This window comes from Pseudorasbora parva, chromosome 12 (genome assembly GCF_024679245.1).
Source record: "Pseudorasbora parva isolate DD20220531a chromosome 12, ASM2467924v1, whole genome shotgun sequence".
Taxonomy (NCBI): domain Eukaryota; kingdom Metazoa; phylum Chordata; class Actinopteri; order Cypriniformes; family Gobionidae; genus Pseudorasbora; species Pseudorasbora parva.
The window spans coordinates 16050265-16065181 of record NC_090183.1 but is presented as its reverse complement, the minus strand read 5'-3'; the positions used below and the strand labels follow the sequence as shown (position 1 = coordinate 16065181).

The following is a 14917-nucleotide window of genomic DNA, read 5'->3' as shown; positions in this document are numbered from 1 at the left end:
GAAAGCGCAGGCTGTCTACTTTCAGGAGCAATTTAAATTATTATGATAGTGCAAAGGGTTGAAGAGTTACGGTAACTTAAATACAGCTTGGTTGGCTGTGTCGTCGCGGACGATGCCGTCGGGCTCTGAGGGTTAAACGCGGCAAACTTTAATAGACAGTAAAACAAAGGCGGGACACCATAACTGCATGTCGGTACCGTAAATTAATTTAGACGCATGGCTAAACAAAGGCAGAGTACCGTAACTCAGTTTGAGCTTTCTAAAACAAAGGCAAAGAGCGGCAACTGCTGTTACGGTGTTCTGCCTTGGTTTCTCCTGGGCTTTTGGAAGTTACTGTTAAGATAATCCATAATTTTCTCAAAAAAACAACAGAATTGACTAACGATATTTATCCACATGATAAAGGAGGTCTTGAATGTCCCAAAAATGTCAATAACTCATTTTCGACCAAAAACGAAGTTACGGCCTTTTGCCTTTGCACGGCAGAATAAATAGACAAACAATTGACACAGAGCGCTATGCTGAAGAGCGATAACTGCCGTTACTATGCGCCGGCCCCCCTTATGTAGCTTCCGGGTATGCCATCACATCTACGTCATGACGCAACACCAATCAAGATTGGAATAGTTTCATTCAGATTTCAGATGCACTGTTGCTAAGGGAGCATCCCCAAATTTGTCGTTCCGACGCAGTGCGAAGTTCCCTCGATATAGGGAACAATATATAAATGTGCAAATTTGTATGTAAGTACACAGAATTTTAGCGCTTGTTGTGTCAAAGTGAGAAAATAATTCATGTAATTTTAAAGATGTAGTCACTGAATGTATTTTGCACCAATGCAATAATAAATGATCCACAGTTTTGCTCATATAGACTGCTGCTGTGACCACTGTGTGAAGAGTTTTGAAAAAGTGACCTAAGTATCAAGAAGTTTGTCATAGAAATTGTAAAAACCTGTAACATGGAAAAGGAATCTCTGAATGTTGGCGTGGCAGTCTTTTTTTTAAAGTTTCTATTAAAAAGTTCACTAGTCAGTAGTCAGTAGATGGACCCTGTTGGTGGATTTTTGACTGATTAAGCATGAGGCAGTCTTTGAGAGAGATCATTCTGATTGGCTGTTCAGGTTTTTGAACCAGTGAACAAGAAGGAGTTGAACTGATTGTGTAAGAAGTGATTTTGTAATGACAAGAAGTCATTGTGTCATGATTGTACAAATGTGTAATGGTGACGTAGCCAAGACACATAAATAATGGCAGGATTACAAACGAGCCATTTCAGGCAATGTTTCCTGTTGGGAAAATTACCTCCCTTTGGTGTGGACTTTGCAAATTTGCATATCATATATATGCACAAACAGCTATATTGCACACTAATGGAATAGTAAAATAAAAAAGCATAATAGGTGCCCTTTAAATTCAGAATTTCTAACACTAATAAGCAGTGCTGTCAAGTTCACTTAGGGGTCAAAGGGCACTGATGTTAAAGCTCACTGGTGGAACCTAAAAATAAGCATAGAACTTTGAAATGAGATCCCTTGCTGAGGTCAGAGGTCAAACTGTTGTCCACAAAGCCTCCTTTTCAAAGTCACATTTTCAAAACATCCCGGAGCAATACGATCCATATAATTGCCTCGTTCCTTCAGAGGGATGCATTCACATAGCCTGGCCTGTTTGTTTAAAGACAACATCCACCTAACTCTCCCGAAAACACATGGCTGTTAGGGGTCAGCATTTTAAACCTACTTTATTGGGACTGAAGACCTCTGAGAACGGTCCAACCTCACACAGTGCAAGAACAACAGACACTACTGTGGACGAACAGAAAAGCAGCAACATTTCTTGTGACACGACGGCCAGTTTTGTGGGAAGGGGTGGCCACACACATCTGCTCTGACCGAACATGGTGTATATACAGCACATTTGCCACCCACCATTTGGGGATTGAGTGAAAAAACACTTCAGGGCTGGAGGGTGGTCAGCTGTATCTACTCCGCTCGGCTCCGTAGCGGCCTGTTATCTTCATGGTATGGTCTTTTGTACCATTTGTCAAGATTTGTATGCTGGTCAGTCTATGATGATGGAGCTGCACTCATTCTGAAAGCCTGTTTTGCCTGTTTGTCCCCGTCATTCAGCTAACAGTGAGAAACAGACACTTCCTTAACACGGCTCTCTTCTGCCAAGAGACTGAAATGAAATCAATCGGTCACATCCAGCAAGTGCACCATGACGTTAGGATGCAGGAAGGGAAAGAGGGGGGCAAGGGAGTGAGAGGGGAGCAAGCGCCAGACAAGACCAAACAGGCAATCTCAATCTTACCCGGAGTTCTACAAATGACTTCCGTGGCCTCTCTATAAGCCATTCTCAACCGCGGTGCGATTGACTTTCCCAACAGAGCTTGTACCTCTGGGGATCATACTGGCTATCGTCTGATTCTGGATAAATATGGTGCTCACCTTTCCGCCTCATTACATCTAAATAAACCCACCACATGATCAAATCCCAATTACAGACAGCTGATAAAACAGTGTGCTGCCGATTAACTCACACAGCAAAGACCCTCGGCTCTAATTAGCTGTCTCACAGGCAGGATGTGGGACATGGACTTAACCCTGTTGGTCTGTTGATCACATTGTTTACTGTGACAAGGCAGTTTTTCAAGCCAGGAGAGGGAAGAACATTGTGAAAAAGAAGTACAAGTTCACATGCTTTTAAAAAGAGTAGGCCTACTTATTATAGAAATGTAATTTGAAAGACACTTATTGTATGTTAATTGCAATTAAATTAAACCACATTATAGCTTAAATTAAAAGCAATTAGCAATTAAATTAAAAGCATTTAGACCCACTTCAATAGTACAATTTCCTAATTATTTCTATGATCTTTAAAATATGTTTAAAATTTAAAGTGCCAGATTGTACTGACAAGCATTTAGGGTGAAATAAAATATACTTCAATGTAATTTTTATTGAAATTCGTATGAAATGTATTTCAATTTATTTTAATAATACATTTATAATGATGACATTGCAACTGAGTACATTGATATATTGACTTTAAATGTAGTATCAAATAAAACACTATTACAACTATAATCAAGCAATTTACATAAACTTTAGCATGTTGGTCATCGCATTAAAATAAGTGTATTTTTTATAGCAAAATTGTTCAAACCTAATGATTTAAATTGTTCTTACATTATTACAAAGCACATTTTTAAAATGCAATTATACTTAAAGTCCCATGTAGTCATCAATTGTATCCCTTAAAACTCATCTTTGATCACCAAAATTACATTTAAAAAGGTTTTTCCTGTGATTTTTTTTCTTTCATTCATAGCTTAATATAGCTTGAATGCAACTCAACAGGGGACAGAAATCTCTCTTATTTAAAAAAAAATATATATACTTCTGTCAGGATCACTATTGTCAAAGTGACAGACAATTAGAATATGGTTTAGAATGGCGATATGGTTCTTTTCATGGGCAAGAATTGTTCTGTCGACAATGCTGATGACAGCAGTTTGGTTGGAAAATATAACAGATTTAACCGACACATTGTGAGACGGACATCGCTGTTCACTCAGCCTATCAAATATTTGGAAGGTGAGCTCTGATCTCTGTTTTTCATTACACCTTTAAGCTTCATTCCTCAGGAATGTAACCCTTTGCTCGTGAGCAATGTGACATTTGGAGGAAAATCTTAATGAAAAGAATTAAGCAGCTTTGACTAGGCATATAATTGCTTCCTGCAAGTTTACAGCTGCTAGTTGGCTGAAAAATCTTTCGGTCAAAAAGGCACTTCCACATGCACACACTTCCACAAATAGCCTGTAAAAAAAAACTGGAATATTTGTAACTAAAAATAAATTGTAAAGGGGGCACAGTACAAAAGCTGTACTGAAAACGGCACTTCTACTGTATCCAAATGGTTATAAATATTCTATTCTATTAAATGATATTGTATATTTAAAATGTTTATTAATCAATTTTTTTTTTAACTTAAATAATAGGTGCTAAGATAATATAAATAAGATAAATAAGACTGTCCAGCTACAATAGCAGCAAATATTTAATAAAAAGAGTAGGCCTACTTTTAACTCAGTATATAGTAGGCTACATTTATGAAAAGCTTTACAGCTGCATACAGTCGAGTATGACACCTGCAATAGTATTCATGCCACTGTATACATGCCAATGCAGCTGTTGCACAGTAACTGCAGCTTAGTTCAAGTTGCAGTGCAGCTGTCAGTCAAACCAGTTGTTGTACAGATTTGAAGTAGCCTTTTATTAAATGAGTATTACATTACATTCACTACGAGTATGCTTAAATGTAGTTGTACTGCATAGTATTTTTAACTGCTATACAGTTTATTATTGTGCAGCACAGCACACTTTTACTCTGCAAAAGGCGACACTACATAGATTTCAGTAATAAATGCCAAGAGGGAAAAAAGGCCAAGTGGTATTTAGTGGTCTTTTAATGGTCTTAACTATTTTAATCACAAATCACTGGTTAGGCATTTAGCAAGAATGTTGCACAAATACTGTAGTAACTTAGCATGGAATAGCCTTCCTCGACTTGCAGACGGCTTTTTACAGGAAGAAGAGTTCAAATCAATGTTAATGGCGATATATACAGTATATAAATATACAGTATCCCAGTTCACAAGTTTAATGTGAGACCAAATATTCACTGGATTCAAATCTGGACACTGACCAGGCCAAAACATGATCCTAATGGACTTGTTCTCAAGAGACTTGTTGGTTATCATTGCAATTAGGGTAGGAGCATTGTCTTGTTGAAAAATAACATCTAATCATTCCTTTTTAAGAATGATCCTCTGCAATATTCTTCTTTACTCTAAAACATTAAATTACTTTTCACAGCAGCTCATAGCAGCAGCAGCTGAAGAGGCTACCCACACAATGGCAGCTCTTCCTCAATGTTTCATGTGGTAGAGATGCATTTATTATTATATTTCTCAGCAGATTTTCAAAGACACTGCTCTGGAGCATGCAACTCAAGTTTCATTGTGATTCATCACTCCACATACAACTTATAAAACATAATTTTGTCTTTGAGGTTCTGAGACAGCAATGGCTTTTTAAGTAATGCAGTTGCTTAAATTTAGCTAATTTCCTGACCAATAATTTGTAATAAAGACAGTTTTTTTGGCCAGGAGTGTATTGCAGTCTTACTGCAGTTTTACTGCAGTTCAGTAAAGGAGAGATTATGCATCAAAGACCTGCAACTGATGTGACTTGACGTCAACTCTTGTCTTGATGAATCCATGTGGAGGGTCTGAGAACATAAAGAACTTAGCAGATGTGAAGTGGTGATGTGCTTTAGTGAACCTCTATGTTCTATAAAGAATGATAGACTCATTCAGAGTTACAAGCTAAACGCACAGCTGTGAGATTCAGTGACTTAAAAGACAGTTTTCCTTATCAGATGTTGACTTTAAAAGACACCTCAGACCTCCTTGCAGGAAGTAAACGAGTCTAGCAGAAGTGGAAGAAAAAGATCTTCAAAAAGATCTAACAATCTGTGGCTGACACAGGATGGTTTGTAATGGACCGGACCACAGCTAAAAAAGGGTTGCCCATGGTAATTTCCCACTGGTGTGTAATGAACAGTGCAGTTTGTTTATGGAAGTTTTCTAATCACTGAACTTAGGCAACAGTGCAGGATGTTGTCATAGCAATCTATCCTGGAAAAGCTACTAGACTGACATGTTCAGAATGGATTTTTGCAGACCTCTGGTTCACCTGCTCCCTACTGACACAAACACACAGGCACACACAAAACCATTCACATGGTTTTGGAAGATCTAAGATCTAGCTCTCTACCCTGTCTTCATGGATCATTGAAACACAGAAGTGCAGTCCAGTCTTCCTATTTCCTGTTGAGAGACCTTAAACCTCTACACAAACAGGAACTAGTGTCTCAGTCATTAACATGCTTGTCTTGTCAAGAGGTTTCAGGGGTGACTTGATTGATTTGCTGCTCTACAGGCAATGCTGAAGTTGAGTTATGACTTCTAAACACATTCTCATCACACATTGCAGAATAAGACCCAAGTGAAGCATCAGGTCAGATCAGACATATAATGTGTTAAAACCATTTGTGTGAATGGGAAAAAAGGAATTCTTTACACTGTTAAATAAATGGCCAGATTTTACACTATTCTACAACCGCGATACTCCACTGTAAATTATTTACAACTATGATTATTTAGGTCATACATGCAAAATATTAAAAAAGTACAATACATAAAAAATGGCACAGTAAATATTTAACTTTTACCCTTTAATTTAAATTTATACAAAAAAAATTTGTATAAGATTTAACAGTGAAAAAAAGTAAAAATATGTTCTCAGAAACAAATTGGTGATTAGGATCAGGTTGTTTTATTTAAGTATGTATGCTTTTATGAACACATTAAATCATTATCTTATTTTTTTACAGTATAAAGAACACCCTTTTATTGTTGTTCATAATAAATTCTGTGAATAATATATTTTTTTACAGAAAAAGTTAACATTTTAAGTACAAAATATTTAATAATAATTAGTACATGTATAGTTAAAATTTCATAATAAATTATCTTTACTAAAATTGTGTACACATATTGATTAGTTTTACAATCTCTTTATAAATGTTTTGATGTGTCCAAGTGGCATTTGTGTGGACTGTCAATGGTGGGACAGAAATCTCTTTCAGAAATGTCTTCTTTTGTGTTCCGAAGATGAACGAAAGTCTCACAGGTTTGGAAGGACATGAGGATGAGTAAATGATGACATCATTTTCATTTTGAACTTAACACAACTCAGGGGCAGTTTTTCTCTTCTCAGGGGTAGTTAACAATAGGTCAATTAATCGTCTAAATGGTTTTGAATTGTAAAATATACAACCATCTAAATGCCTCAAGTAATGCCTTAAATACTGTGTTTTACAGTGAATGTCTAGCAAAACAGCTGCCTGTTATTTACCATAAGGAACAGAGTCTGATTTACAGTGTACACTTGTTTGGAGAGAACTGGATGAACGGCTATCACTTCACAAACAAATGTACCCAGATATACGGCCTGTGAAACCTGTCCTGGCCATGAAACCAAGGCAACTGGGGAGTTGACAAACGACTGCTGTTGATTATAGAACGAGGAGGAGCTGGACTTCAATGTGGCGTCAGGAGACTCAGTTTTAATGAGAGGGCAAGAAAACATATCTGTAGTCACAAAAGAAGGGGGAAGGAGAACGAAGTATAGAGAGAAAGAAAAGGAAAGACGCTTCATGTGGGGTGGGGAACCATCTGGACCGGTCTTGACCTGAGAACTGACATGGCCCTATCATTATTGGTTACTTAGACGTATTCCAGACACATCTCATGTCACAACTGTGATGAAAGCTCACTCGCTCATTGACCTCACACAAACACTATTGACATTGTTGAGAATTAGTCATTTGGTCAGGGAAAAGCTGCATAAATTATCGATGACAGACACAGACTGCACCCCTTTGCCGTCATTTCCCACTTACCTTTGTACAGTTTGGCCCCCTCGACTACCGTAGGAAGGAAATTACTGGGAGTCATCTTCCATCCTTTCTCTTCCTCCTGCAAAACAGCCAGTTAGTATTAAGGTGGGTCATTCATAAGCACAGCATGGTTTCTAGTAAATTAACTTTACATGGTGGACAAGGAAAGTTCTCTGAAATAATATAAGTCAAGTTATGGATAAATCAGCCCAGACTAAGATTCCACACGTGTGATCAAAGCTCTTCCCAGGGCGATGTGCTTGCATGCTGCTTTGGTTCGGGGTCACCCTCAGCACTGGCATTTTAATGATGTGAATACACAGCGGGGGCTGAATGCGATGCTGCGAGTATGATTTACAGCGCCTCCTGTTTTCCTTTCTCTCAACTAGGGGTCGCACATTAAAAGTAAATCAACGTCCTCACATACTCACGCGAATGTTTGGCTTGCATGTCACAAGCACACACTCAGACCGCAGAGTGTGTCTTCTCAGGAGCAGAGCTTTTCAAAAGGAATAAACCAAATGGAGGCTGTATATTTTATGGGCTGTCTTCCTTTAAACACATTTCTCCATTAGCAACTAATGACCCCCAAAAGAGACAGAAATCCATCTGAAAATATGAAAGGCCCTTAAGTGCCTGGAAGCATTGATTTATGATTATTCACGTGGCATTAGACAGAACTTCCAAATGAATCTAGCAGCTTATATCAACGATTCCTATGGCCAGGTCAGGAGTAAAATGGATTCATGTGCCAGGTCTAATATAATTTAGCTGCAACTGAATTTGTCAGGTAATATGCAACAGCCTATATATATATATATATATATATATATATATATATATATATATATATATATATATATATATATATATATATATATATACACAAGTATATTTTTATAAGTTTTAGAATTCTTCTATTTTTATAAGTTTTATTCTTTCTTTCTTTTTTCTTCTTTTTTTAAGATAAGACACTTTAAAATTAATCTTGAAAATTTCCACATTTACTAATAAATTATAAAACTCAAAGGTTGCACCTGCTAGAAATAAACAAGCTAACATTAACTAACAATGAACAGTTTTATTAACTAATGTTAACAAAGATATAAATACAAAAACAAATGTTATGACCCACACAGTTTTAGAAACATTCTTTCCTTTGTAAACTATGTATTTGGTACGTACTAATTTTTCATTAACAAGGAGCCTTTGAGAGGCACTTGGAAATTTAAACTAGGCCTAAACTAGGCCAACATAAGAGCTCTGACAAAAAAACAAAAAAAAAACCTTAATGAACTATTGAAAGGTTCAGCTTACATACAGGATGTGAGCGTTTGAAAAAGCTCCGATTGGCCTTTCGGCCTCATTGTGAGCAGATATCAGTGGTTTAGCTCTCCAATGAGGATTACAGGTGCTCTTATGAAGGAAAGCCTTAACAAAGGCTCCATTCTAGATCTCCGGAACACAGCCAATCAGCATGAGCGGGTATTTTTATCGCTTGACTGGCTCACAGTAATCACTGGTCAGCATATGACGTTCAGAGGTCAAATCAGAGAACATAAAACCTCACATGAACCTAAGTCACTTTGTACTGCTTGCCATGCCTAAGCTTTAATACATCATGGTGTAGTTTATCTCAACTCTTTGTTCAAATAAAATGTAGGAACACAGGAAATCAGGATATCATAGTAGAGAAAACAGAACCTCTATCTATGTTTAACAAGAGGAAGTTCTGAATAGAGAGAGCAAGAGGTTATCAGGGATACAGTAAAATCTTAGTGGAACACTGCAGGAACGCTTTGCTGAAATCATAGATATTTCCGGAGACTGTGGATGAGTTTAACAAACTAACATCCTCACCATTCCTCATCTTAATCCACCCTGAACAGTACTCAGCCAGGGATATTAAGGTGCATTTACAATGTGTAATTATGCATGATAATATGAGTGTACGGAGTATGTTAAATGTCTTTTCTAAGATGGAACAATGCAAGTGCTGGTTTGAAATGTCATAATTCTCTCATATATGCCTCTTTTAACTTAATAGAGAAACTTTAAGCCTTCTCACCTAAGGGAAATCTGTAAAATGAACACAGATGTTGATAGGAATGCCTGTAAACCTGCTTTCATCTAACTGTAATGCAAAAAAGCCTATATGTTAGATGAACTTGCCTGTAATGGAGAAGTCAATGTCTTATTGCATCATAGTCTTGTTACAAGGACAATAAAACACGAAACGAGAAAGCACACTGAAAAACCAAGTGATTCTTCTGTAAAACCTACTCTGTAATCAAATTATCTGCCTAAAGTCAGCTCAATGCAGTTCAACCAATGAAGTGTTGTTCACTGTGTGTGGGCATGACCACAAAGGTCATCGGAGTCGGTAGACACTCAAATATGTGCCACATCAGCTGATTTAATTCTGCAGATACAGATACTTTAAAAAGCCTTTATTGATTTCTGTGCAACTGTGATATGGTGTTATGAAGCCATCTACCTCTGTATCTCCTTTCCCCTTCTGTCCTTTCATCTTCCCTTTTTTCGCTTTCTTCTTCTCTTTGCGGTCATTCCCTTTTTTGTCCTTATCTTCTTTCGATTTTTTCCTCTTCTGCCTCACTTCTTCGTTAGCAGCAAATTCAGCAGCAACCTTCAAAACATTTACTATGTGTAAACATTCTTAAACAAGCATTAATGGGAAAAAAATCTATTCAGCATCTGAAATGAAATAATATTTCTTAGTAAAAGTACAGTAAATGGATCTGTAACTGCCTTTCTGGATGGATTTAATGGACTTATAAGTTAACTAACCTGCTCTGGTGTCTTCTGAGCAAATATGGATGCAGATCCTCCATCCTCAGGGCTTGGGAAGTCAGGGAACTTCCCGGTGGCATCTCTAAAACACAAAATAGTATATTTAAATAAAACATGTCTCCAATTGAAAATTTTCTAGTGACTGATCACATCTCAATTTTTCAATGGGCCGAATTGAATATCTGTGAATTGATCAATTTTTCAGTTGGCCGAACTGAAATTGATGCCATTTAATTCAAAGAAATTAAATTTGGCTAAAATTTAGATATGATCAGTCACTTGCAAACATATATATATATAATTGTGATGACTGGGTGAGAGCATCTTCACGCCTCCTTGTGGGCTGTTTCTGGTCTTCAGTGGTCAGGGTATTTAGAAAGTAGTCCAAGGAAGGAACACTGTGAACAGGGACAGGGTCATTAACGGCCAAGGCTCATTGATGCACGTGGGGAGCAAAGGCTGGCACGTGTGGTCCGATCAAACAAACAAGCTACTGTAGCTCAAATTGCCCAAGAAGTTAATGCTATACAGTATACAAACATACACTTTTTTAACTTAAATAAAGTGACATTCTTTCAAAAAAAAAAAAAAAAAAAAAAAGAAAATTCTATTGAGAAACATAGAGAAAGACCAATTTCACATTAACTTTTTTCAAATTTCTCTCTTAACTTTTTTTTTTTTTTCAGAAGTCCCTCCTAAAACAGAAAATATATGGAAAGAACTCTGTGTGAGAACAATTTTCCTAAAGATTTTTTAAAGATGAGGTAAGGCAGACTTCATGTCTGTGTGAACATATAGATAAACAAAGCAGATCGCGTGAACAAAGGCAAATCAATCATATTTGAACTGTGAACTTCACACATGGGGAGGATACATTAGCCAGGTCCAGCGCTGACTCTCAGGGGAGCTGGGGCAGGTTTAGAATAACAGGGTAAAAGTGTCAGTCAGGGCCCAGCCTGAGCTCTTTGCTCTAGCTAACTTAATCAGTAGCTCACAACTGAAATTCACGTCCAATGTGGTAGCACACGCTGAAAGCTTCTGCTACTGTCATGCAGAGTGATTGAATTTCATATAAATCTACAAAAAAAAAAAAAATTTGTTTATACTGAACATGCTTTTTATTTACTCCAATAAAGAGATCATATAATTTCAGTGGCGTTGCTTCTGTTAGTATTTTTTCCATTAAATTTCCCCATTTGGAAAAAAAGTTGTGAGCTATGAACCCAGCAAACAGCTATGAGGTGAATCATGGCATTATAAACTTTTATTTGAAGCAAAAAAGTATCTGAAAATCTATAAAAAAATACAAAGTACAAAACGACTTTAGTAAGGGAAAGAACTACAATCCCATGATCTATTGCAAAAATTTGACATAATCAAATTAAATGGATGGCTGTTAAATATAAAATAAAATATGTAGAGTCGTTGATTCTATATTTTTGTATTTTGACAGCATATCGAGACTCAATTACATCATTGGACATGATTTTCTCATCGCGACTCTAATTGGTGGATTTGTCTGTAGAGAACCATGGGTAATGTAGTTTTTCACCACAAATTCAAACGTTTTTAAAATAGGTTGACTGACTAACTAAGACTACTTCAACAAAATCCTATACTATTGTTTCCGAACAAACTCAACTGTCTTTAAAGGTTATCATTAAAAATCAATTTCCCTATGAAGAAATTTAATGAAGTTTTTACTTCTGGAACCCGACTGCTACACTCTGTCAGCAGGTTGAAAAATGTAATAATGGTGAGATGTGTATGTTTTATAGCATACGTCTGGCTGGCTGCTCAAATACGCCACCTTCACTTCAACAGCACATGGAAACCACGCCAACATACTTCACCTTGCAGGTCCTGACCCGGGATCCCATACATCCCTTATACAACCAGCAGGGACCCAGCAAGGTCACTGGAAGGGGCCAGAGAAAGGGGCCAGAGAAAGGGGCCGCTAAACGGAGACAAAGCTACTGAACTCCCCCCACCACATTGTGTTGTCCAACTGAGATGACTTATGACTGTTGTCTCGGCATTAATGGGCAGCAGCATGCATTGGCAGGCCGTAAATCAGGCTGGAATGCACTAATCAGCCCAGTCTCACTCTACACCGTGTACACTTGAAAATCGCCCATGCATTAGGTAAGCATAAACAGCCCTGGGTAAAAGTGACCATCGCTTTGACTGCTTACATTCCAGCCCCAAAAGGAAGAGACAAAGGACCAGGAATGTACTTAACAATTAGAGTGAAATAATGGGTTGAGTGAACGGAGAAAAGCAAGGAAAAGCTCTTGTGAGTGTGGAAGCAAATTAATAGATTATCTAAAGGAGACATTGGGTACGGGAAGTCTTGAGTGGTAGAAACTTACATAGATGTGATTAGTTCCAGAGATTCTGAACAAGTAATTGAGGGAATACTGAGGAACAAAAGTCTTCAAGTGGAAAAACTTATACTTCTCCAGGATAAGGAAATATCTTATAAATAAAACAAATTTAAAACATATGTGCCAAGTTCCTATAAATGTACTCTTTTTATCCATAATGTTTTCGTATTGTACCATTTTTACCAAAAAAAAAAAAAAAAAAAAATTCAATTTCATGACTACGTTACCATCAAGTCAAGTCCACTTGATTTATATAGCGCTTTCACAATGACGATTGTTTCAAAGCAGCTTTACAGTGTTAAACAATATTGCAAAAAAATTTGATTCAGCTGTACAGTCGTTCGGGAGAAAACGGTGATGTTATCATCAAGTAAAAATTATTAATATATTTTCTTTATTGAATAGTCATTTTTGTAAATGTAAAACATTTTCAAGATAAAAAGTATTTTTCACCATTTTCCACACCTTTTTTGGGGAGTCACATAAAATAATGTCAAATTATCTGAATTGTTAAGAGACCTTGACATAGTAGGGTCTGGAGGAGTATCACTATCTGATATAATTTCCTATTTTATGTTTTTCCTATTTTATGTTTTATTTTATCTTTTTTCATGTTGGTTTGACCATATCTTTGTTGGTTGCTTCACATGACTGAATTTGTAGTCCATTTTGTAGAATTATTTCATATTAATAAATAACAATTATTAATTATAAAATTAATAGAAGGCTTTATTAAATATAAATATTTGCTTCTAATAAATAATAATAATATAGTATAATAATACAATTATATTGTAAATTATATTGAACTACTTAACAAGGGTTCCCGTTCAAGGAACTCGAGCTGCGTCACCGCTATGGGAGCTATGGGAACGCCTCTGCGTGATTGCGTCGTGAAGCAAGTATGTAATCAGTCCAGTGGAGAGACGGACCGTCATAGGCGGGTGACGTCATCGACCCGGAAACTATAAAGCCTGCCGGCAAACACACGCCCCCAGCTTCTGCTGCCTTCAACAAGTGCTCTATGTTTCATTGTCCAAACTGTCTCTGTGTTGTGTCTGAGTTCAGACTTTGTTGTTTTTTCACAAAATACACACATTACTGACAGTGAGAGATTATGGCGAACGAACAGTCGTTCAGAAGGTTGTGTTCCTCCCTGCTCGCGCTTCCTTACGAGTGGGGATACACACCCGATGTGCGTTGTTTGTTTGGGTGAACAGCACTGCAAAGAAGGATGGAGGGTTGCGCCCATCTTAGATCTTTGCGTTCTGAACCGCTGTGTAGCAAGCTCAAGTTCAGGAGGTTTTTACGCAAACAGAACGTGTTTCAGATCAGGTCCGAGGACAGGTTTGTCACGATAGATCACAAAGATGCATATTTTCATATCTCCATCCTTCCACAGCACAGGAAATACCCGTGGTTCGCTCCAGGGGAGAAGCTTACCAATATCGGGTGCTCCCCTTTGGTCTAGCACTTCACCCCGCACGTTCACCAGAGTGTGGACACACATTAAATCGACGACTGGCTGATTCTGGCACAGTCAGCTCGTCTCGCGGTTCAACATCGAGATGTTGTTCTCCCCCACACGAGGGAGTTGGGCTGAGGCTCAACTCCAAGAAGAGCGTTCTTTCTCTAATGCAGAGAATAACGCATCTAGGTCGGTCTCTATGCAGGCCCGGTCAGTGCTTCGCATAGGGTCGACCGGCTCTCCTCCGGGGGCAGACGGTGTTACCTCAGTACACGGTACCCGTCTGTCCTCGGCCTCCTCACAGGGTCAATCCACCCACCCCACCCGAGCGCTGGGGCGTGGAGAGCCCTCACGGGTCATCCGAGGATGGCTCACGCCCTCTGAGAAGGGAGGTGGCACTGTCGAGTCAGTTGTTCCCTGCCGGTCAGCCGTTTCAGGGCACTGCACTCATGGTACAGAGTACATCAGAGGCCTCAAGAGGGGTGAAACTAGGCCAGTCGCTCACTGTGAAACAGTTTCAGAGGTTGTTGGGTCTCATGGCAGCAGCGTCCAATATCATTCCGTGCGGCCTGTTGTACATGAGACCGCTACAGTGGTGACTCAAAACCAAGGGCTTTCCCCGAGGGGAAATCCTTTCCGTGTGATCAAGGTTACACGGCGGTGTCTCCGCTCCTTGGTCATGCGGAGGGACCCTTGCTTTCTAGGCCAAGGCCCGT

At 38.3% G+C, this 14917-nt stretch overlaps 1 protein-coding gene across 3 annotated transcripts in view; it reads right to left on the bottom strand.

The window, feature by feature from the left end:
• Positions 1-14917, bottom strand: part of iqca1 (IQ motif containing with AAA domain 1) — a 66371-nt gene that overhangs the window by 40247 nt on the left and 11207 nt on the right. For all 3 annotated transcript variants that reach the window (XM_067459334.1, XM_067459335.1, XM_067459336.1), the window contains 3 exons: positions 10344-10428; positions 10033-10182; positions 7539-7614 (listed from right to left, as the gene is read on the bottom strand). In XM_067459334.1, the coding sequence (XP_067315435.1) occupies positions 7539-7614; positions 10033-10182; positions 10344-10428 (311 nt within the window). The remainder of the gene's footprint in view (positions 1-7538; positions 7615-10032; positions 10183-10343; positions 10429-14917) is intronic.